Genomic DNA, 25,777 nt, shown 5'->3' on the forward strand with positions numbered 1-25,777 from the left:
TCCATAGCAGCTCAGTTCTGGTTCTCTCTTGAGTAAAGACTGCTTAATTATATGGTGGTTTCATGATTAATGGACCATACTGTATTGAGGGTAGAAGTGAGACCACCAAACTCTTTTCATTTAGAATCTCAAGCTGCACTTGAACCCCGGTCGAGTTGAAAGGCTAGTGACCTACCCTCTAAACCATCTATAAAGCCCCTTAGTAGCATGTTTATTTAATCATATTCAAGATTGATTACTTTCTGAGAAACGAATTGATTTCTGTTTTTTAAACAGGAGAATGGAAAGATTATGCCAGCATCTACATTTGACATGGATAAGTTAAAATCCACATTGAAACAGTTTGTGAGAGACTGGAGTGAAACTGGGAAAGCAGAAAGGGATGCCTGCTACCAGCCAATCATTAAAGAAATTTTAAAAAATTTTCCAAAAGAGAGATGGTAAATAGTATCTTGTTTTTAACCAGTTTCTTTAAGATATGTAAGCACTGAGTTTCTCTAAGAGATATTTCACAGTGTTGATTCATTTTTACAAGTTGCTGTGTGACTGTATTTTTTCATGTGTGGGTGTATGCTGTTATATTTGTTCTTGGGTACTTTGTGTGAGATTGCAGTTAGTGTTTTGAATAATTATTGCTCTAGCACTATCGGAAATTACTCTATCTAGAAATTACATAATGAGAAGATTAGATTGAATGTTCATTATCAGTGACATTTTTTTTTATAATTTGCTTTATAGCAGAGCAAAAAGCTGCAAACTATTTTAATTTTCCTCATTATGGCATATTTGTAAACAAGTGAGGGATCTATAGCTCAGAGAACAGATTCTTAACTTTTATATGCCATGAAAACCTTGAGCAGTCTGAAGCTCATAATTTTCATTTTCAGAATAACATAAGTGAATAAAATAACATCCATAGGATTACAAAGAAACCAGTTATTTTGAAATATACTTATGAAAATACTTAAAAAGAAAATGTTATGTAACCTGCTTTTTATCATGTATCACATTAAATAAAAGTCTTGCAGGAAGTGTTAATGTACTTTGAAAAGAACTAAATGGTATATGCTATTTTGAGAATCTCAACAGCTAATGTGAAGTGAAAATATATATGATTTCTATTGGTGATACAGTTACAGGTACTCCTAAAACTACTATTGTTTGTTGTCTACATTCATAATTGACAAAAGAATAATCAGTTAAAGGTTAATGAAATGAAAATGTAATTTTTTTCCACCCCCTTATAGGTACAGTGAATTCTGTCTGTAGACCTCTTTGGTCCATGGATCCCAGGTTAGGAACCTGACTTACAGGTTATATATTTAAAGAGAACCACTGGGTGGAGTTCAGTCTGTTGTTTAAAAGGACCATTGTAGTGCGAGAGGCTCCTTTTCCTCATCTTCTTCCCCTCCTCATTGATTAACATCTTTAAGTTTGGATGTATCCATTCAGAAATTTCCGTACATATGTGTGTGTCCCTTCTCTCCCTCTCTTTTTGGAAAACTTTTTATTTTGAAATAACTTCAAAATTACAGATAAATTGTATGAATTGTACAAAGAGCTCCCATGTATTTTTTTTACCTAAATTCACCAATTCTTAGCATTGTACCTTTGCTTTTTTATTTCCTTTCCTATTTCCCTTCCTTTCTCCTTCCCCGCTTTGTTAGTCTATAGCCGTACGTATACACGATAATTACTTAAACTATTTGAGAGATTAGTTTCCATATATCATGCTTTTTCACTGCTTAATACTTGAGTTTTTTTCCTTAAGAACAATGATACTCTTACATAAGCATACAGTGCAGTTACCAGATTGAGGAAATTTAAACTTGATTACTGCTTTCTAATCAATGATCTATATTTAAGTTGCATAAATTATCCTAATAATGTCCTTTATGACACTTATTTTTCTGTACAGTTTAGGATCCAATCCAGGATATTGTGTTATGTTTAATTCTAATGTCTTTAATCTGGAACAGTTCTTAGGCCTTTTTTTTGACTTTCATGACATTAACATTTTTGAAGAATACAAGTAAGTTATTTTATAGACTCTTCCTCAGTTTGATATTGTCTGATGTTTCTTCATGATTAGATCTAGATTATGTGTCCTTTCTCAAAATAATAGATAATTGATGTTGTATCCTTTTCAGGATATCACCTTCAGAGACATGCAAAGTCTGTTAGCCCATCATTGATGATTCTAATCAAGATGTTATTTGGTTTTCCCACTGTTTAGTTACTGTTTCTCTTCTTTTTTTAAAAAAAATAATTAATTTATTTCACCGCGTTGGGTCTTTGTTGCTGAGCGAGGGCTTTCTCTAGTTGCGGCGAGCAGGGGCTACTCTTCGTTGTGGTGCGAGGGCTTCTCATTGCGGGGCTTCTCTCATTGCAGAGCATGGGCTCTAGACGCTCGGGCTTCAGTAGTTGTGGCTCACAAGCTCTAGAGCGCAGACTCAGTAGTTGTGGCACATGGGCATAGTTGCTCCGTGGCATGTGGGATCTTCCCAGACCAGGGCTCGAACCCATGTCCCCTGCATTGGCAGGTGGACTCTCAACCACTGCGCCACCGGAGAAGTCCCATTTTTTTTTTTTTTTTATGGAAGTAAGCAGATAAGTACTTTTTTCTTTTTAAATACCTCCTTTTTCATACACAAAATGGAGCATACTATATATTTTATTTTGCACTTTCCTTTTTCCACTTAATCCTCGATTAGCTCTGTATCAGTTCATGGAAATTTTACCCAATCTTTTTTTTTTTTTTAAAACAGTTTCAGAATACTTCAACCAGTCTCTTATATTTGGTTATTTAAGTGAAGTAGCTGGCAGTATCTTGCAATTATAATGCTACAGTTAATAACCTTGTGCATGTATATTTTTGTATTTTTGGAGATGTATCTTTAGTGTAAATTCTTAGATGTGGAATTGCTGCATCTGAAAGGTAAATGTATATTGGTTGCTGTGCAACAAAATACCATAAATTTAACTGCTTAAAACAACACATATTTATTATTTCATAGTTTCTGTGGGTCAAAAGTCTGGGCATGGCTTCACTGAGTTCTCTGTATAGGATCTTATAAGGCTGTAATCAAGATGTCTGCTGGGCTGTGTTCTCATCTAGAGGCTTGACTGTAGAAGCATTGACTTCCAAGCTCACTCAGGTTGTTGGCAGGATTTGTTTCATTGTGGTTTCAAAGTAACCATGTTAAAGGAAACAATTCAGTGGCATTAAGTACATTCACAGTATTGTGCATCCATCATCTCTGTATACTTCTAAAACGTTTTCATCAACCCAGAATAAATCCCATACCCATTAAACAGTTACTTGCCATTCTCTTCACCCCATTCCCCACCTTTGTCAGCAGTATGACTAGATGTGGTTTTCTTTGTGTTTCTCCCACTTGAGGTTGGCTTTGCTTTTGGAGGTTTGAGTAGATATATATCACCGAATCAATAATTCTTTGCTCTTATCTCTTCACATGTTTCTCCTACCTTTTTCTCTATTTCTTTCTCTTAGGGATGCCAGTTACATATATATTAAACTGTTTGCTATTGTCTCTCAGGTTTCAAGTGGCTCTTTTTCTACATTGCCCCTCCGTTAACTTATTTTATATTTTAGTTTGGATAATTTCTATTGACTTCCCCTGAACTTCACTGATTCTTTATTATGCCAGTCTGTTGATAAGCCCATTGAAAGACTTGAAAATATCTGTTTTATTTAGTGAGCCTTTAACATGTAACGGAAGCTGATCCACCTTGTTTGAATACTTTTATGTCTGTGTGCCATGTAGATTGTCTTTAGCTGAATAAGTATGAAAATCACCCAGTGTATTTCTGCTTGTGACCAGTAGTTTTTTGGCATGCTGTGCTGTAATTATGTTCTGAACACACAGGTGAAGGGATAATAGATTCGTTGTATACTTTTGATTTTTTTAATCACTTAAAGCTTTCATAATTTTTATTCCATTGTTGATGAAGTCATGACGCTACTGATGTTCAATTCTATAAATATTTCTTCAGTCAAGTGTATAGAGTTCTGGGTGTGAGACCCAGAAATAGCTCAGTAAGCGAGTAACTTTGGACGCCCCACAATTGAATTTATCATTATTTCAGCCATGTTGTCAGGCTTAAAAAAGAAAAAAAAAGACGACTGCTTATTTCTGCATGTCCAGATATCTAATGTACAAGATTCAGATGTAGAATCGGTAATAATTCACTGCCTTTTTGTGTGTGCTCTGCAGATACGATTTAGAAAGAAGTTTTTTAGTGACGTGTTTTTTCTAGAAAGAAGTTTATTCTTAGGCTTCAAAGCTAGGCAGATTTCAAATATTCAACTACAGATATTTCAGATTTCAGATTTCAAATGCTTGGCATATATCACTTGACAAGCTTTTAATTTACATTTTTATTGTCCATAGGCTTTGTTAATGCATTTTTATACTTTATTATGTCTGGATTGAAGATGATTTTCATAGATAAGATTGTGTGATAAGATTTGACTCTCTTTCTTTTTTTGCATGTGTTAATCCATTGTTAGATATATGATTTGCAAATATTTTCTCCCGTTCTGTAGGCTGTTTTTACTTTCTTGATAGTGTCTTTTGATTTACAAAATTTTATAATTTGAAGTCTAGTTTGTCAGTTTTTTTCTTTTGTTACCTGTGCTTTTCATACCATATCCATTAAATCATTGCCAAATCCAGTGTCATGAAGATTTTCCCCAATATTCTCTTCTAAGAGTTTTATAATTTTAGTTCTTAAGCTTAGGTATTTGGTCCATTTTGAGTTAATTTTTGCATATGATATCAGGTAAGGGTCTGACTTCATTCTTTTACATGTGAATATCCAGTTTTCCCGGCACCATTTGTTAAAAAGACTGTCTTTTCCCCCCATTGAATTGTCTTGGCACTGTCCTTGAAAATCAATTGACCATATGTGACGGTTTATTTCTGGACTCTCTATTCTATTCCATTGGTCTATGTGTCTGCCCTTTGCCAGTACCATACTATTTAAATTTCTGTAGCTTTGCAATTTTTGAAGTCAGGAAGTATGATTCGTACATTTTATTCTTTTTCAAGATTGTTTTGGCTATTTGGGGCTCCTTGCAATTCCATATGAATTTCAGAGTCAGTTTTTCCATTTCTGTGAAAGAGGCTATTGGAATATTGTTAGGGAGTGTGTTGAATAGGTAGATTGTTTTTGGTGTATTGATATCTTAATAATGTTAAATCTTCGTATCCATGAATACAGGATGTCTTTCCATTTATTTAGGTGTTCTTTAATATCTTTAAGCTTTGTTTTTTAGTTTTCAGTATACAAGTTTTCAATGTAACACCTCCTTGTTTAGATTTATTCCTAAGTTTTAAATTCTTTTAGATGCTATTGTAAATGGAATTGTTTTCTTAATTTCCTTTTCTGATTGTTCATTGCTGATGTATAGAAACAACTAACTTTTTTATGTGTTCATCTTGTACTCTGCAACTGCTTAATTTGTTTATTAGCTCTAGTAGCTTTCTTCTGGATTCTTTGTGTTTTTCTACATATAGGAGCATCTCATCTGTGAATATAGTTTTTACCTCTTCCTTTCCCCATTTAAATAGCTCTGGAAGTACATAACAGTACATAGCAGTGGTGAAAGGGGGCATTTAGCTCTGAGTTTTTCATAAATACCCTTTTTTATATTGAGGAATTTTCCCTGTATTCCTGTTGTCCTGAGAGTTTTTGTCATGAAAGAATGTTTTGTCATATACCTTTTCTGTGTCAGATGAAATGATCATTTTTTTTTCCTTTGTTCTATTAATTTTCTTCTATTCTTAAAGCCTACCTTTGTTTACTTTAATAAATGTTACAAGTTTTTTTGTTAATTTTTATCGATAGTCTTACCTTAAATATTCTACAACTATTAGAATTATAATCTAGTCTCATTATTTCCTTATTTTTCATACTTTTTATAAATATATGTTTTCAGTTTAAGGAACTTTTATAAATATTGCTGCTTCCAAAAATATATTCTTAAAGTTCCTACTTGGTGCACTCTCTCAATGTATATACTGTTTATAAAATAATGGATAATATAGTTTGATAGCTTTTGTAAACATAAAATCCAGGTATTTCTCAAAATTCAAAATATCTTTGTTTCTGAAAAGCAGGTTGTGAGATAAGACTTTTTACTGTTGGAGTATACAAAAGTTTGGGTATTTTTGGAAGGCCAAATGCTTAAGTCAGCATAATTTCTAGCACTTTAAACATGATTTCGTTCATACTCAGTGATCATTGAATCATGTGTATTACCATGGTATCCAGTCAGCGTAACAATGTTAGCTGTACTAAAAAGGCATGTCATTGTTAAAGGTACTTACTAGCACAAGTATTATTTTACTATTATTTATCTGTTATTGTTATTATTATTTTAAAATTTATTTATGTATTTTTGGCTGCATTGGATCTTAGTTGCAGCACGTGGGATCTTTCATTGTGGCACGCAGGCTCAGTAATTGTGGCGTGGGGGCTCTCTAGTTGTGGCGCACGGGCACAGTAGTTGCGGTGCGTGGGCTTAGTTACCTCGCGGCATGTGGGATCTTAGTTCCCCAACCAGGGATCAAACCCGCGTCCCTTGCATTGGAAGGACCACCAGGGAAGTCCCTGTTACTGTTGTTGTTATTATTATTACTGTTGGCAGATACAATGTAGACTGGTGAGAAAAGGATGAATTCACTCAGTGTTTCTAACATTAACTCTTAATGTTTCTTTAAAATAAGTAAATAATTGAAAAAATTTTTGAAGAGGTAAAACGTTTTGCAGGGTTCAAAATTTTAAAGGTTTCAAAGGATATAAAGTTTCCTACCCAGCTACCCATTTCCGTTCCCTGAAAGTAATCAATGTTATAAAAGTGGACATTGATATATGAACTTTAAATGAAGTGCACCAAAATATCAAACTTTATTTTTGGCATTCTGGTACCCAATGGAAAATTTACATGTTTCTTCCTACGTCATTTGTTTTGCTTGTTAAACTTAGATTGGTTTCCTTATAATAGATAAGATGAGCTATTAAAAAAAAAACTTAAAAAATAAACCTAATAAAATACAGCAAAGTCTTTATCCATATTAAAGTTATAACTTTGCCATAAAAAGTAAACTCCGAGTCCTGGAAAAGGGAAATAATTATAGCCCTTCAGAATCCAGGTTGACTCTAGGTAAATCCTGGTTAAGTTTGGGTCTCAGATAAATTTTTAGGATTCTGTTTGTGCCACAGCAAGCACGTGAGAATTTTATATTTTTACACTCAGGCTGAATTTGACTTACATTTATGTCAGCTAGCCTTTGGATTGTGTTCTTTTCTTTTTGAAATTTCAATAAAGGCCTTTTCTAACTGAGCTGTCTGCAAAAAACAATATACCTAAATATGCATAAATTAACTCTACTTGTGATCATTAAAATAATTTTTCCTATGAAAGCATATTTGTCTTATCAGTTTGTCCAATTTGTTCCTGTTTAGAATTTTTAAGCGTCTGAGTTTACAAGTACAAGCAGTTTTGAAGCCACAGATCAACATCTATATTGGGGTCTATTTTTAAATTAAGGAAATGCTGTTTTAATTGTGCTGAATGCCAAACACTTCAGTAGTTATTAGCTCAAGAATTTAGTGCCATAAAGTTTATAGTTGCTAAGGAGAGATTCTTAGGTACGAGTCCTATTTGAAATGGGAAATCACAACCATGTAGAATCATATTCTCTTAATGAATCCAGAAAATTTCTGGACTGTACTTTCTAGAGCTTAATTTTGTTAACCCATTCTATTTTAGAAGAATTTGAAGTGATATTTTGTTTGTTGGTGGTAAATCTATTATGCCTTTGCATTTCAGTATATGTCTAACACTTCAAGAAGACTATGATATACTATTGACTATATTGAATATATTTTTTCTTTTATATAGTTGAGCATTAGGAAGAAATATGCTGAGCTTTAAAGAAGCATTTTTCACTTAGATTGAAATAAAGAATGTAAGTTATAATTTATAAAAGGATTTAAAAAAATCATATTGTTTAATCTATCAGAGATAGTAACTGTTAAGATTTACACATTTTAAAAGGATTATTTTTAGCTGTAAGAAACCATTTTAAAAGAGCAAATGGAGATTGCCAAATAATGCCGAAGTAGTTTAGAGACTGAAAATAGTCTCTTTTTTCTCTCCAGAAAGTCCTCTTAGAACAAAGACAGATATATATTTCAGATTTCTTTCAAATCAAGATCTCAAGCACCTACATTCCAGGATTTCAAGTGCTTACAAATCTAGAGTAATAACTCAGTGGAAAAACAATTCAAGACTATAACCTAGTAGAAAAATAATGTAAATAGTAAACAGAAAAAGAAATACAGGGTGCTTAATCTCATATAAAAATGCAAATGTAAAAACCACACTAAGGGGCTTCCCTGGTGGCGCAGTGGTTGAGAGTCCGCCTGCCAATGCAGGGGATGCGGGTTCGTGCCCCGGTCTGGGAAGATCCCACATGCCGCGGAATAGCTGGGCCCGTGAGCCATGGCCGCTGAGCCTGCGCGTCTGGAGCCTGTGCTCCACAATGGGAGAGGCCACAACAGTGAGAGGCCCGCGTACCGCAAAAAAAAACAAAACAAAAAAACAAAAAAAACACACTAAGATGCCATTTTCATCCATTATATTGTAAAGATTTAAAAGTTATATAACTTACTGAAGGTGTGAGGAAACATGTTGCTGATGGAAGAATAAATTAGTAAAATTTTATGGAGGGCAACTTGGTAATTTTAACAAAATTCAAATGCATATCTTTTGATCCTTGCAGTTCAGTTTTGGGAAAGCTATCCACAGAGGTACATGAGGGAAACTATTTATGCCAAGGATATTAGTTTTAATGTTATAATAACAAGAGATTGGAAACAATCTAGTCCTTAATTATCAAATTTTGATACATTATTATACAGTATTACAATGGACTACTTATTCAGTCATAAAACAGATTAAGAAAGCTCTGTGCACGGATTGGGAAAGAAGTTCAAGATACATTAGATCAGGATTGGTAAACTTTTTCTTAAAGGGCCAGCTAGAAAATATTTTAGATTTTGAAGGCAATGTGGTCTCTGGGGACTGACTATTTCGCTCTCTTGTCATGGGAATGCAACCATAGACAATACATAAATGACTGGACATGGCTGTGTTCTAAAACCTTATTTGCAACTACAGGTGATTGGCTAGTGGGTCATAGTTGCTGACCCCTGTATTAAATGAAAGAAGCGAAGTGATGAACTAGGTATATAAACTATCATAGAGATATGAATGAAGTACTGAAAGCATTGAGAAGTGACTTAAAGCTTTGCCTGGGATATTTGGAAAAAGAAAGACTTTATAGATTCGGTGATAATTTAAGCTCAGTTTCTATAGGAGCTCTAAAGATTAAGGTGAGAAAGTGTTTTCTGAAATGGATGAGAAGTTGTCTTGCTGATATACGGAGTTCTTTATTGGGAGTAGATAAGGAGGTTGGGACCATATTTTTGAAGGGGCTAGACACTAATTCTGATTTCTAACCCACTTTCTAGTTTGAATAAAAAGTGTTTCAACATCCAACTCTATTAAACCTTGACATTTTGCCATAGTTGCTTCAGATCTCTTTTTTCTGTATTTTTTAAAAGAAACATTACAGATACACTTGAAACTGCCCTGCAAACAATACAGAGCACATTCTTCTCTCTTTCCAGAGATAACAACTAATATAAATTTGTTACTCTAATCTTACCTTCCTGCATTAGCTACGTGTCTATATACATGTACATAAACAACACATTGTGTTCTGTGTGTTTTAAAAGGCCATATAATGGTTTGTGGTGTCATTTCACAATTGTTTTTTTGCTCAGAATTGTGTTTTTATGATTTCTCTGTATGGACCAGCACTGTTCAACAGAAATACAATGCAAATTGCCTGTGTTACTTTAAATTTTCTCGTAGTCACATAAGAAGTGTAAATGGAAACAGGTGAAATTAATAATATACTTTAATAACCCAGTATATCTAAAATATATTAACATATAATCAGTATACAAGATTATTAATGAGATATTTTACATTCCTTTTTTATACTAAGTCTATGAAATCTGGTATTTATTTTATACTTGAAACACATCTCAATTAGAACTAACCACATTTTGAGTATTTAGTAGCCACAAATGAGTTGTGGCTTTTACCATGTGAATTGCTGTGATTCAAATAGAACCCAGCACTTTTGATGCTTGAAAGTTGTGCATACTCCTATCACCAGGGGTCAGCTAAGTGTCACTCTGCTGACACACCGAGAAAAAGAATTTTGTCTGTTGGAATTTGCTGATTTGCAGCTGCTATGCAAAAATCATTCTGTGTACAATAAAGGAAACTTCTTTCAAGAACAACATTTCCTGCTGGTAAAATAGTTGGATCACAAAGGTTGGTGCAAACATGATCCACGGCCTCTTCAGACACAGGGGCTCTCTGTCGTCTTCATTCTTGCTTGTCTGGGAAACCATTGAAACTTTTCCCACTATTATCAGAGGTGTTAAATTTGTAGTGAATATACTGCTTCTCCATAGTTGGGCCTTAATAACTACATAAACTTGTTTGCTTGCCAATTTTTTGCCGAGACTCTCAAACAGGCAACATTTGATTACTGAGGCACATATTAGTCATATGGCTCTATTCCCGGTTTTCTAAGTTTAAGTCAGTTCACCATTAAGGTCTATACTTAGACTTATATGTCTCTTATTCTCCACAGAGTAGAAATGCCCTTGACTTTATAAGAACTCATACTAGAAAATGCCTTTTAGAGTGCCTTAGTTTTATACACATTGTGTTTAGAGAGACTTTCTTTTATGCTGTTAATATCCCTTATATGAAGACCCAATTGGGGGAAAAAATCTAGCTAAGAACAAAGATTTGGGGAAGAATTCTCCCATTCAGTGCTTGATTCTTGATCATTTTTTCAGTTCTTAGAGAATTTGTTTTAATGTGTCTCCTTTAATATTCCCACTAAAATCCTTCTTTTTTCTTTCTGTAATACAAATAATTGATCTATAGTAATCTCTACTAACTCTTGATAGATCTATAGTAATCTCTACTAACTCTTGATAGATCTATAGTAATCTCTACTAACTCTTGATAGATCTATAGTAATCTCTACTAACTCTTGATAGATCTATAGTAATCTCTACTAACTCTTAAGGTAAGGCTTGATGTATTCTGTATTCCATGGCTTTATGACAGCCTTTTAATAGCATTTTTATATAGAAACTTTCTGCCACAAGGTAGGGATAAAGAGTTCTATAGGCCTGATCAGTTTGGAAGTATTTGGTAATAGCTATCATAAAGTTAACTTTCTTTAAGTGAACAAAATAAATATTAATACAGTTATTAACACAACTTTCCCTTAAGTTTGACATGATTTCTAATTTCTGCATGGTAATCTTTTACTCGGATTATGAGCCGTTCAGAAATTGATTATTAGTGATTGTTTTTATAAAAATTTAAATACTCTATGAATTTACTTCCAGATCCTTTTACTTTCTGTTGCATTACCTTGATTTTTTAAAAAAAATCTAAGCTGAAAACAGCCACTTGTAAAAAAACATGATTTTGATTGGGCAAATGGGAACTGGGAAAAGAAAAGAGGTAGTAGTTCTGGAGAGTAAGTGTTTTGGTGGGTCTGGTGGGGAGTAGAAAATGACAGTGGCCGGTCCTTTATACAAGGGCTAGCATAGAGTCCTACAGCTAGGAGTTTTTCAGATTCTAGTATTAAAAATATATACGTTCATGTTAGATAACTGATATAGGTAGGCTTGAACAGAATGAGAGCACGTACCCATTCTCTTTATTAAAAATTAGTGTTCGCACATACAAACATATTGCATATAGTCTGGAATGAAAAGGAAACATTCTATTTTATTTTAGTGAAAACTATTATAAGGCACCTTGGCATTAGTTTGTCCATGTCAAGTATTAAAGAATATCTTACTAATCATATTAAGCCTATTTGTCAGAAATCATTTTTAACAAATTTCAGTTTATGCCTTATTGTATATATAAAATTCAGCAGTAAAACAGACTAAATAGACTTCGTTGCGATTTTTATACAAATACATGTTCCATATATAGATATTTAAGATTGAAGAATGCTGGGCAAATTCCCTTGTTACTGTATTTGTAGACTGAATTTTCAGAAGCCCCATAGTTCTATTTGTTTCTTTTCATTTCAAAGTGGGAAATGCTAAAGGTTATCATATGGGCTACTAGTAAAAAGTCCTGTTGCCATTTGGAGCACATCAAACTTAAAGCCCGTACAGTTTAAAGATAAAAAAGAATTGTTCATGGGAGTAGACTTGGAAATTGGATTTGACTTATGAGCTAAATTTGGGGAATACAGACAATAATGAAATTCCTTTTTAATTGACACAATGACAGCTGATTATACACATTTTTCTCTGGTTTTTCACAAGAACACATTTTAGTTCCCTTAGGCTTATGTTGATTTGCCAGAAGTACTGAGAAAAGTCTTTGCTTTGCTAAGGCTTTTCAGTGGTCTGAAAATAGAATGACAGATGTTACAGTAAAGGAAATTTGTGATGGTAAAGTGATGCTAATAAGTGGAGAACAGTTTGATTGTGAACCTCTGGTTTGGTGTGATATGTTTGCCATCATATATGCTCAATTAGAAGGCAGTTCCCCATTTTCCCCATGAGAATATCCCAGCTCCAGCTTCTTTTGCCATTTGAAATATATAAGATTTTAAGGAGAGACCTGACACATTAAGATCTGCTTGTACTTAATTTGGTCACATAAACCATTGTATTACATATAGAATTCAGAAATAAAGTTATGTCTTGTTTGACTGTCTCATATGCTAAAATAATTTTGTTCAGTCTCTTTGTATGTTTAGGGATCCTTTTTGGAATAATTTGTCTTCCCAGATAGGTGATAGCTACTAGGAATATGAGTGTCTTCATAAGTCTTGGATATAAGGCGACTCCTTTTTCTTCTTAAAAATAATACTTTGGGGATAAAACCCTAACACAACAACTGAACATTTGATAATTCTTTATATCCTTATTTCTCACTGATATTTAGAAGTATTTCTCAAATTTAAGAAGTCAGAGTCTTGAGTGAGCTTATTCTTACTAAATATCTTAAGTTTTTAGTTGTTAATATGGATTTTGTCTATTTTTTTTTCCCCTTTTCTTTGAGGGGTTGGACATAATTGCCTTATTTCATTTCAGGGATCCTTCTAAAGTAAATATTCTGGTACCTGGTGCTGGACTAGGAAGACTGGCCTGGGAAATAGCTATGCTAGGTTATGCTTGTCAAGGAAATGAATGGAGTTTTTTTATGCTCTTTTCTTCCAACTTTGTACTCAACAGGTATTTAATTTACTTTTTGCTGGAAATAGTAATTTCTCAGAATCAGATTGACTTACCTATTTTTGCAGAATTCTGAATTTGAAGATAAGTACGTAGTGTTTAAATATGGTATATATCATAAATGTTTCTGATTAAAATTAAATTGCTTATACAATTACTACTTTAATTAGTTGCCTAGTTAACAGAATGTTGAACGGGATGGGTAAGTGATATTTTAAAAAGTGATTGGGTACTCCATGAAACTGAAATGATTTCTCTGCAGAATTTTGGGCTAAGTATTGTCCTGGAAGGAGTATTTTCTTATTGTTCCTTAAACTTATTCACCCCTTTGTTTCTTTAGTGGAGTAAGATTATAATGTAGCAATCATAATTTTTTTCTTAGTCAAATTCTTATAAATGGCTCACATATCTGAGTTGGAAAGATCTCGCAGAACTTCTGTGGCCTCATTTAGAAAGTAGTGGAAAAGAGTTTTTAAAGCGAGAAGAGGTGTGTTAGAGAAAAAAATAAATAGCTGCCTTGTTTAAATAATGTGTTGTCTTGATAGCAGTGTGAGTTAGGGGAGAGTGAGAAGGTAGAAAGGAGAGTGTTGTACAAAATAATTAAAATAATTAGGTAACAAACAAAACCCATACCTTTTTTGAAAAAAATACTTAGACTTTTTTACTTGAGCTTGAGTTTCAGTGATATATTTTTAAAAATTTGAGTGAAAATAGCACATTTATATATCTGAATTTACCTTAATTTTGTTTCTGTGTTTTAATCCGTGATTGGTTACTCATCTACATGCCTATGTGGAGTTTCAGATAATTGGGTAGAGTGTAGTGGTAACACTTTTAAGTATTAATTATATAAGTAAATCTTCAATCAAACAGATTATATTTTAGTGTTTAAAGTAGATTTCCCTGGTAAAATATTTAGTTAACACTGAATTTTATGCTCATATTTTGCAGATGTTCTGAAATTAATAAATATAAGCTTTATCCCTGGATTCATCAGTTTAGCAATAACCGGAGGTCAGCTGATCAGATTCGACCCATCTTTTTCCCTGATGTTGACCCCCACAGTCTTCCTCCCGGTTCTAACTTTTCTATGACAGCAGGAGATTTTCAGGAGATATACTCAGAATGCAGTAAGTCCAAAGATCACATGCTTTATTGTAAATTTAATGAGCTAATTTTATACTAGGCCAGCGTTGTGGTCATTCATTTTGACGATAGAATATAAGGTATACTTCAACGACAATTTAGAATATTTTCAAAGTTATGTATAAGGCAGTGATGGGAAATATAAAGAAATATGAGATCCCACAATTAAGAAATTTAGAATCTGTTGGGTCTATTAACATAAGACAACATGTAAACAAAGGTTGAGTAATGAATACAATAAAGATGGAAGTAGGTTAGTGTGAGAAGTGAGCTCTTTGTGGAGAGGCTGTGACTTGAAGGATAGGGAGGAATGGCATTCAGAGGTACAAAGATATGAATGAGTTAGGTAATCGGGGATGGTAGAATAGCCTTACTGGAAGGAAAAAGGACATTTGGGGATTTAATGGGCGATACGGCTAGAGAAGTAGGTTGGTTCCAGATTGTGGATGACCTTTATAATCAGGCTATGAAGTTTGGACTTCAGCCTGGCAAAATGTTGAAGAAATTTGAGCTAGGCATTAGAGAAAGGGAGATGATAATGGGGAAAGAGGAGAGAGGGATTGGCAATAAAAGGAAGAAAAAAAATAGCAGGCTGAGGGGTCAGCAAGTTCATTCATTTAACAGGTATTTGTTGAGTACCTGCTAAGTAGCAGGCATTGCAAAGAGAGCAGTGAGCAAAACAAAGCCCCTGTGCACAGGGAACCCATATTCTAGTTCGGAGAGAGAGGCGATAACAAATTAATATTGTGAGGAAGAAAAAATAAGGCAGGGTAAAGGGAATAATGAGTGACTGGGGAGAGACTGCTGGTTTATACAGAATTCCCAGGGAAGATCTTTCTAAAAGGGGAACTTAAGAAGAAAGATTGAGCAGAGAACCTCAAAGGAATGAAGAAGCAAGCCATTCAGATATGTGGGGGAAAGTGTTGCAGGGGGAATGGCAAAGGAAAGAAGATTAAGGAGTGGGAAGTATGCTTGTTCTGCTCAAGAAGAGTAAGAGGGTCAGTTTGGCTGGGGTTTGATAAGCAGTGGGCAAATGATGGGAGATGAGGTTGGAGTGGGTTTGGTGAGGCTGACTCGTAGGCCACAGCGAAGACTTTGAATTGTGTTCTGAGAGAAATGGGAGGCCTTGGAGAGATTAGAGCGGGAGAGGAACAAGATAGTAAAGTTTTTGTTTGTTTTTCCCTGAACGCTGACCTTGTGAAAACCTGCACGCTGAAGGTAGAAGGAGGGAGATAGAAGGTGTTAGGTGCTGGGGGTAAGTTAGGGAGCAGGGTCTCAAAATAGGAGTGAAATAATGGAAAACATTGCTTTGTCAAGTAAAAGTGACTTTCTTCTGGAGCAGGTTTGAAAGAGGAGATGGTGAAGGTAATCCGCAGTTGGATCAAGTGCCTTATTTGTACAGACAGCCACCTTCAATGCAGTCTCTTCTGTCTCTGTGCCAGGCCACAGCCTCCAGAAGGCAAACAGAGTTCTCTGCTGGGTTCCCACCCACTGCTGCTGACTGCCCCCATCCCCCTTTTCAACTGGCAGTTCTCCCAAGTACTGGTGGACGCTTATGTATTCTGATGCCATTCATTTCTCAATTGGCAGCAAATGCATGCAGTCTTTTTGAAACCTTCCGGAATTGGTAGCTAACACTGGTTTAAATCACAACTTAAAATTCAGATATTATTTCATCTTAACTGATGTAAAATGAAGGCTAGAAGTTGAAAAGATTATAAACAAAACTCTTATAAATATTATTTGGTAAGGATATAGTGATATAGGTTATCAAAAATGATTTCCAAATTGATTACCTTATCAAATTAGTAATAAAAGCTCTTATGAATTACAAAGTATCTCATAAATGTTTATTTGGTAGCCTTGATTATAGCAGTTGATTGGAAGAGTTTAGCTTCTATACCCCTGCAGTTAAATGAAATATTCATAGTCTGTAAAGAGGTAACTGGTACCTTTATAGAATTCATTAAAAGAAAGGCAAAATAATATAACATGTAGTAATTTGATTTTCCTTGAATAGGTACTTGGGACTGTATTGCTACCTGTTTCTTCATAGACACAGCTCACAATGTAATTGATTATATTGACACAATATGGAAAATACTCAAACCAGGTGGAATTTGGATAAATCTAGGTAAGTTCCTCAGTATTTATTAGAATTTACACATTAATCTGAGTACTTAGAGCTGTTCTGCATTTGGTAACTTCACAGTACTAAATGTTCACGGAAGTTGTAATTATGTCATACATGTTTTAAAACCTCTGCAGTTTCCTTTAGACTGCATTCTAGTTAGTGGTACAGTTCCTCCAATCATAGTTAGTTCCTCCAAAAGCAGTAGAACCCCCAAAATTTGTATATTCATACTAGGTCAGTCTCACAGCAGTCATAATTTCAAAGAGGTACTAACTATTAACTTGATTATAATCGTTCCCTTATCTTCCCCACCCTCCATTCCATGGAGACAACGCTTCCTTTAAGAAGGAAGTGTTCTTTTTTTATTTCTGTAATGAAACATTTGAGGGAAAGCACTTAATCTCTCCCCTGGAAACCTCCTCCCCAGTACATATACATACTAGGAAAAGAGTAGGTATGATAATTTTTGTGACTACCTTGAGTTTAAGAAAGGGTAGAAATATAATTTAATTTATGCAAAAGCCTTTTTACTGCATCCTATTGCCACGTGCTAGAAATCAAATAATGAGTATGACGTGGTCCTTCCCATCTAGAGTCTAAGGGAAATTGCCAATTTTATACTCTTCCTTTAAAATAAAGGGAGAATAATGATAATCAAGGTAAATATACTTGTCTTTTTTAGTAGGATATATAATCCATACTAAGGAAGACTTTATATTACATAAAAGTCAGATAAACATTGAGTCCTTGGTGTCTTCAGTATTGGTGTAGTTTTGTTGGTGGGTTCTGTTACGTGCTCTCTTTAATGATTTGACTTTACCAGAGATTTAGCCAGTAGGACTAAGCCTACAGGTAGTAGTAGGTCTTTTCCAGACTTCTCTTTAGAAGTCCATAGGAAAGATGAGAGCAGCTGTAAACTGTAGCCATGATATGAAGCAAATATCTCTAACCTTGGGTCTTCCTTAAAAGAAAAGTATTCTTTTTCCTGAGGAATGATTGACAGATAACATTACCTACTGGGTATTTGCTCCCTGTGGGTTAGGCATTATGTTAGCCACTTAAAAATACCTTGTTTAGTCTCAAAACAACCCTATGTTGAAATAGGATTATTGCTATTTTATAATTGAAGAAACTGAATCTTGGGTTAAGTAACTAGCAGAAAGGTTGTGGAGCTTATATATGGCAGAGACAGGCTGACAGCCCCCATCCAACCCCTTGAATGCCTAATCAGCTCCTCTGCAGGCTTGTGCTGGGTCAGTCTATAACTTAGCATTATTCTGACTATGCAGTCATTTGAGGGTTGGGGGTTTGTCCTGTACACTGTAGGATGGTTGACAGCATCCCTGGCTTGTACCTATTAGATTCCAGTAGTACTTCCCCAGTTGTGACAGCCAAAAATGCAAAACTACCCTTGATCAAAAACCATTGCTCTAACCTTGTGCTAATGCCCCAGTCCAGGCCCTCATCATTGCTTGCCTGGATTAATGCAGTAGTTTTCTTAAGAGTATCCCTGCTTTCAAGTTATCTTCAACCCTCTACACCTCTTTCAGTTTTTCCATTTACCACCAGAGTGATCTTCCCAAAGTGCAAATCTATCCCTGACAGACTCCCTGCATAAAAGTCTAACTTTGTTGGTAACCTAAACTCTTCTGGATGTGTAGTGCCCTTTGTGATCTTTCTTCTATCTTGTGTCTCAGCTTCATTTTTTCCTTTTCTTTTTTACTGCCGCTGCCCTGACCTCAGGTGCTAGTCCTCTGGCCTAGGAAGCCCTTTCTTTTTCTTCTCTGTTTTCATTTGGCTCTTCCCTATGTGCTCTTTAACACTCAGCTCAGGAGATCCTTTCAGATTGGGTTAAATATCCTGTATTTCTCTTTTATATTCTCACAGAATCTGTCCCTAGCATTTAACACATTGTGGTATAGTCAGTGATCTTTTTGTTTCCCCTACTAGTCTTTAAGCTTGATGAGGGCAGGAATCTAATGCCTCTTCCTCACTTGGAGTGAATTTTAAGCAACTGTTAGGTGTATGAATGGATGTATTGTTTCAGAATTTGAAATCAGGATCAAAGTAATGTTAAGATGCCACAGAAGTTTGCTGCCAAGGGACTTAATAAAATGGCATTTATATTGGTAAATTCATAACATTCCTATGGTTTTGGCTTCAGCCATGTGGACTTGGAAAATTAGTTTTATCTGTAAACTGAGAGTGTGTCCCCAGCCCTTCGGGGACAGTTTCACCCTAATCATGCTTACATAGACCAGAATGTCAACATACTCATATGTAATGAGAGAGGTAACTGCTAGCCATTCTGGAATACTAAAAAGTTACATTGGAAGTTAAATTGTAATGAAAAATTAGTGACATTATATGAGATTAGAGTTGGGAATATTATTAATTTATAAAATGCTTTAAGAGGTATTTAAGGTATTCACTTTAATGTTTCCTAGGTTCTGGAAAACTAGTGAGCTTTTCAAGGGAACTCTTCTGCATATGTCCTTTGGGAAAGGCTCTGGTCTGGCAAAATGCAGAAGAATGCCTGTGCATCCTGTGCAACTGTTTTTCATGGTGATCAGTACCCCTTAAATGCATTTATACAGAATTTATTTTTAAAAGTGGGGGTGTAGGTGTGCGTGTCTGTGCCCATGCACTGATACATTTATAGTTGGATAGCGGAGGGCAGGGAATTAGCAAATTGAATCTAACTTCATCTGGAAGGAGAAACAGGTTAAAGTACCAAAGGAGGTCTTTGTAAAGCGTAATGAGAAATGGAGCCTATCAGATTTGAAAGCACTGTAAACCTACAGAATTTTTAAAAACATGAACGATTTCCTATAAAAGGTGGATGATTGAACACATACATTATCTCCTCACTGAGATCTTGTTACAGTTTATAAAAAGGTATAAAACACACGAACAAATAATGGCAGGGATGTCATCAGGGGACGAAAGAATGTAACAGTATTTCAGAAGATGGGGTAGGTGGATAAGTTGTGCAAAGAGACCCACGTGAATAGAGCTGGTTGACGTGGAATAACCCTGGAAAATGAGGCACCAAATGAAAACAACATAAGTTGAAAAATCTATATTTAGGAAACAGTTGACCTCTTATGTAACCAAGATGCCTACCTTATGCCCCCTTCCAGTCCATGCTCAGGCAGGAGACCAGAAGTTTAATTCCCTGGAAAAAGTAAATGGAAAAGGAGCAGAATTTATGAAAGCATGGCCTAGTAGAGAGTGAGTATGAAATGTAGGACAGAAAAGAAGAGGATTAATTAAAAGTCTGCATTGGAAAATGATCAGGCAGTGACCACCAGTTCACCCTACTCCTACCCCCAACACCTCCCTACCCTGACTATAAAACTTTTTGCTGGAGTTTGAGTGCCAGCTGTCTGTTTTGCACAGATGCAAGCCATCTTTCTTTAAGTCAGCATGTCAGTATAGCTACATGAGCTTTTTTTTTTTTTTTAATTAATTTACTTTTGGCTGCATTGGGTCTTTGTTGCTGCGCGCAGGCTTTCTCTAGTTGTGGCGAGCGGGGGCTACTCTTCGTTGCAGTGCGCGGGCTTCTCATTGCGGTGGCTTCTCTTGTTGTGGAGCACAGGATAGAGGTGCGCGGGCTTCAGTAGTTTTGGCATGTAGGCTCAGTAGTTGTGGCTCGCAGGCTCTAGAGTGCGGGCTCAGTAGTTGCAGTGCACAGGCTTAGTTGCTGTGCGGCATGTGGCATCTTCCTGGACCAGGGCTCGAACCCGTGTCCCCTGCATTGGCAGGTGGATTCTTAACGACTGCGCCACCAGGGAAGTCCTACACTAGCTTTTAATAATCGTATGGTGGATCTTTTTCTCTTAAATCCTTTCTGTATCTTTATGTTTTAGATGTGTCTCTTATATACAGCATACAGTTAAATTTTCTTTCACTATCCAATCTAATAATCTCTGTCTCTTAACTGGAACTTTTAGAACCTTAAGGATATAAATGGTTTAAATCAACTTATCCCAGATTTGGTAAATGGGATCTCCTTCAAGCTGGCTCCTGTGTCCTTTTGACATATCCCTGTCATTTTTTGAGCACCTCCGTTCTGGCATAACCAGGTATACCAGGCTCATCTTATACTTTTTCTGCCTGAGATCCCTGAAGTCAGTCATTTTTTCCAAGGATTCCTGGTTCCTTTTAGTGGGGAATGGTATGTAGAAATGAAAATCTGGATTTTACCACTGCGATGGTATTGCTTCTAGACCTTTTTAGAAGTATATGTTTGTACCCTTCTATGTCTATAGACACAGTTGATGTTTATAGATCATGAGTTTATGCTGGTACTTTTAGTTCCCAAGCAACACAAGGTTGGCATATAGCTTTCAGTACATGGAAGATATCATTCCAGTGGCTTCTAGCTTCTGTTGAGACTTTAGCTATTTTAACTGTTGCTTCTTTAAGTAATCAGTTTTGTTTTTAAGATTTTTCACTTTGTAGTTTTTTCAGGTTCAATATTACATCTAGTTGTGATTTTTTCTTTTTAAAAACTATACAGTTGGGCTTCCCTGGTGGCACAGTGGTTGAGAGTCCACCTGCCGATGCAGGGGACACGGGTTTGTGCCCCGGTCTGGGAAGATCCCACGTGCCACGGAGTGGCCGGGCCCGTGGGCCATGGCCGTTGAGCCTGCGTGTCCGGAGCCTGTGCTCTGCATCGGGAGAGGCCACAACAGTGAGAGGCCCACGTACTGCAAAAACAAAAACAAAAACAAAAACTATACAGTTTATTGGGCTACCTGAGTCTGTAAATTTTTTCATCAGTTCTGAAAAATCTTAGCTTAAAAAAGGGTCTCCACTTGCCAATATGAGACAAGCATAGCATCAAAATAAGTAATAACACGTATTATTTCTATTATTTCATAAATCTCCTCTCCCTCATTCTTTTTCTCTCCTGGAAATGTAATCAAATGTATTTTAGACCTTCTCACTCTAGCTTTCACTTCTCTTTACTTGCTATTTTTTTGTCTCTCTGTTTTGCATTCTGGATAATTTATTCTGACCTGTCCTCCCATTCACAAATTCTCTCTTTCACTGTGTCTAATATCTATTTTATTTCTATTAGGTGGGTTTTTTGTTTTGTTTTGTTTGTGTGTTTTGGTCTATGTCATTTAAGAATCTTCTATTCTCTGAATATATTTTCAAGATAGTCTTTTATTTCTTTGAAAATACTGAGTGTATTTTGTCCAATAATTGTAATATCTCAAGTCTTTGCAGGTGAGTCTCTGCTTTCTCCTGTTCCTGCTGGTTCTTGCTTATGGTTCTTTGTTTCCCTGGGCTGTGGACCTTAACCATTTATTTATTGCTCATTGCCCTTGAGAAGTTACTTTTGGAGATTTCTGGAGACCTACATTAAAGGGTTTTTTCTCCAAAGGAATGTGCATTTGCTTCTGGGAGAAGATTGGAACATTATCAGAAAAACAACAGAATATTAAATTCTAAATTAAATTAAAATTAAATATTAAACTAAAACCTGGACTTGAGGTTCATTGGACCACTCATGTTATGTAAAATTAAGCTGAAAATCTACCCTAGGGCTAAAGCATGATTTACAATATCTCTCCAAAATTATTTTTTTTCTCTTTTTTCCCCCTTGTTTAGTAAGCACTAGGTCAGCTTTCCTTGCAACCCCCTTCCCCCCCACCCCCAGGTTAAAGGATAGAATTCAGTTTACTTATTTCTTACCTTAAAGATAGCCCATAAGACAAAGTGAGAGAGTGGCATGGACATATATACACTACCAAATGTAAAATAGATAGCTAGTGGGAAGCAGCCACATAGCACAGGGAGATCAGCTCGGTGCTTTGTGACCACCTAGAGGGGTGGGATAGGGAGGGTGGGAGGGAGACGCAAGAGGGAGGGGATATGGGGTTATATATGTATAGCTGATTCACTTTGTTATACAGCAGAAACTAACACAGCATTGCAAAGCAATTATACTCCAATAAAGATGTTTTTAAAAAAATTAAAAAAAAAAAAAGAAGAAGAAGATAGCCTGTAAGATTCCAAATATAATGTTGGGTGATCTGTCAGACCTACCTTTGGTAGGCTCAGAGTTTTGTCTTTTTATCACCCTGGCCAAAAGAGTTTGTTAAATTGCAGGCCCATTTCATATGGATAGTCAAATACCCTCAGGGTAAAAAAAATGGCATCTAGCTTTACCTCTGGTTAATCCTCTGGGCTCCTGGTAGTTTCTTAGTAACTTGCCATGTATTCTTTATTTTTAAGATTTAAAAAAATAAATTATATACGCCAATTTTAGTTGTTTTCAGTAGAAACATTGGTCTGAATAACCTAACCTGCCTTTACAGGAAGCAGAAGTTCCTTTATATGTTTTTGTATTTTTGCAATGAGCTCTATTTTTTTAATTAGAAAAAAATTGGAAAGGGAAAAAAAAGTAAAAGTCTTTAAGAGAAACCTTCTCAGAAGTGAAATAGACAGACAACATAAATGTATAAGTTATAAAAGAGTAAATGTAAATGACCTATATACAGGGGGAAAAATGTTCACCTTCATTGCTAATCAAATAAATATACATGAGATGCCATTTTTCATGTATCATATTGGGTAGATTTTTAAATTTTTTGCTTGATGTTTAGATAAGCTACAGTGAGATAGGGTGTGCTTATGTACTGCTAGTGGGAGTATAGTAATAAAACTTTATTCAAGAAGAAAACATTTTGATAATGTATGATAAAATCTTAACAATTCATACATTGGTCAGGGTTTGGCAGACTATCACCCACAGGCCAAATTTAGCCAGCCGCCTATTTATGGCCCACCAGCTAAGAGTATTTTTTACATTTTTTAAAGCGTTGGGGTAGGGGGACACACAAATAAGAATTTGTGGGTGAGATTGTATGTGGCCCACAAAGCCTCAAATATTTGCCTTGCCATCTAACCTATTACATAATTGCATTCAGTATTACGTACATGTGTTAGGTTAATTATACTTGTAGAAGTCTGTCAGAGCGAAATAATTAGATATGGGTGAAGACTAAAGACCAATTAATGGACATACTCACTGAGTGAAAACTTAGACTGAACCTACATTTCTAACAGTAATGGAATGGATAGTCATAGGATAGCCACATAGTAAAACCATTCTCCAGAAATAATCAATAAAATAGTGAAATGTTCCGAATGAAGTGTAAGATGCAAAACTATATACGTAATATCTCATGCTAATGCATCAGGGAGATACATTAAGTTTTCAAGTGGTTATCTCTGAGTGTTAGGATTACTCATTGGTTTGATTTTATTTTTATGAAATTTCATGTTATTTTAGCTTTCTCTTACTGAGCTTGCTTTATACTTATGGTCAAGGAAAAAATATTTCTTTGCTTCTTCTGTTATTTCCATTAAAAAATGTGAAGAGACACGCGAGTTGAGAAAATAAAGAACTCCTTGAGGAGTGTGGCAGTGTTTTATTCATCTTTATATATCCAGTGCCAGGTATTTGCTAGGTGCTTGGTAAACATTCATTTAAAGAATGAGCGACCAGGTAATAAATGTGAAAAACTGCTCAGCCTCAAGGAAATGCAGATGAAATCATGTCTGGCCTGTTGTTTTCCTCTTGCCAATTTAGCAAATACTTACTGTGTTTTTTCTTTTTAAGTTAGATTTGGGAGGGGTATAGTTGACATAATAAATTCACCCTTTTTTTTTTAAGTGTACAGTTTGATGCATTTTGAAAGCTGGATAATCATGTAACTGTTACCTCTGTCAAGATAGGGAACATTTCTATCATCCCCAAAAGGTCTCTTGTGCCCCTTTGTAGTCAGTTTTCTCATCCTTAATACCTGGCAGTTCTCTGTTTTATGTTACTATAGTTCTCCCTTTTCCAGAATACCATATAAATAGAATCATACAGTAAGTTGCTTTTTGTGTCTGGCTTTCTTCGCTTAGCATAATGCTTTTGAAATTCATCCATTTTGTTGCATATACCAGTAGCTTTTTTCTTTTTTATTGCTGAGTAATATTTCACTGTATGGATATACTACATTTTTTATTCTTTCACTGGTTGATGGACATATGGGTTGTTCCCAAATTATGATTATGAATAAAGTTGCTATAAACACTTGAGTACAAATCTTGTAGCCACAAGTTTTCATTTCTCTTGGATAAGTACCTACTGGTGGAATTACTGGGTCATATGTGGTGCATGTATGGAAAACTTTACAAGAAACTGCCAACCAGTTTTCCAGAGTGACTGTACCATTGTATTCCCACCCCTTCCTAAGTAAGGTGTTAAAACAAGTACTTACCATTGCAATTGTGAGTGAAAACTGTTATTTTCTCCTTTGGAAAGCATTTTGGCAGTTTGAATCAAGTCAGTAAAAATGTTTATTCTCTTTGTTTTATTTTATTTATTTATTTAATAAATTTAGTTTGGGCTGCATTGGGTCTTCGTTGCTACGCTTGGGCTTGCTCTAGTTGCAGTGAGCGGGGGCTACTCTTCATTGCAGTGCACAGGCTTCTCATTGCAGTGGCCTCTCGTTGCAGAGCACGGGCTCTAGGTGCGTGGGCTTCAGTAGTTGTGGCACGCAGGCTCAGTAGTTGTGGCTCACGAACTCTAGAGTGCAAGCTCAGTAGTTGTGGCGCATGGTCTTAGTTGCTCCGCGGCCTGTGCAATCTTCCGAGACTAGGGATCGAACCGTGTTCCCTGCATTGGCAGGTGGATTCTTAACCGCTGCGCCCCCAGGGAAGCCCTGTTTATTCTCTTTGACCTGGAAATTTCACTTCAAGGAATTTCTTTGTAAGGGAGAATCTGAAATATACACAGAGCTATTTGTTGAAGTACCATTTGTGATAGGAGACTGAAAAATACAGCGCAATTGTAATGGCTGTCTTTGGGTGGTAAAGTTACAGATGCTTAACTGTACATTCAGTGCTATGCTGGGCATTATGGTGGATTCAAAAGAAACCTAAGACATATAGCTTGTAATGGAATAAAACATACGTAGAAGTAAAATCTGGCCTAGGAATGTGTTTATGTAGATATAATAAAACAATATTGTTGGAGGTTCTTAAAATAATAGAGAAGGAACAGCATATGCTTTAGAGCTG

General features: G+C 35.5%; 1 protein-coding gene across 4 annotated transcripts in view; it reads left to right on the top strand.

The window, feature by feature from the left end:
* CARNMT1 (carnosine N-methyltransferase 1) overlaps positions 1-25,777 on the top strand; it is a 40,185-nt gene that overhangs the window by 8,659 nt on the left and 5,749 nt on the right. For 3 of the 4 annotated variants that reach the window (XM_067744138.1, XM_067744136.1, XM_067744139.1), the window contains exons 3-6: positions 277-440; positions 13,264-13,404; positions 14,356-14,534; positions 16,571-16,684. In XM_067744138.1, the coding sequence (XP_067600239.1) occupies positions 277-440; positions 13,264-13,404; positions 14,356-14,534; positions 16,571-16,684 (598 nt within the window). Of the gene's footprint in view, positions 1-276; positions 441-13,263; positions 13,405-14,355; positions 14,535-16,570; positions 16,685-19,131; positions 21,220-25,777 lie in introns of those variants that run through there. The other variant, XM_067744137.1, reaches the window with a different exon arrangement.

Source organism: Pseudorca crassidens, chromosome 7 (assembly GCF_039906515.1).
Source record: "Pseudorca crassidens isolate mPseCra1 chromosome 7, mPseCra1.hap1, whole genome shotgun sequence".
NCBI lineage: Eukaryota > Metazoa > Chordata > Mammalia > Artiodactyla > Delphinidae > Pseudorca > Pseudorca crassidens.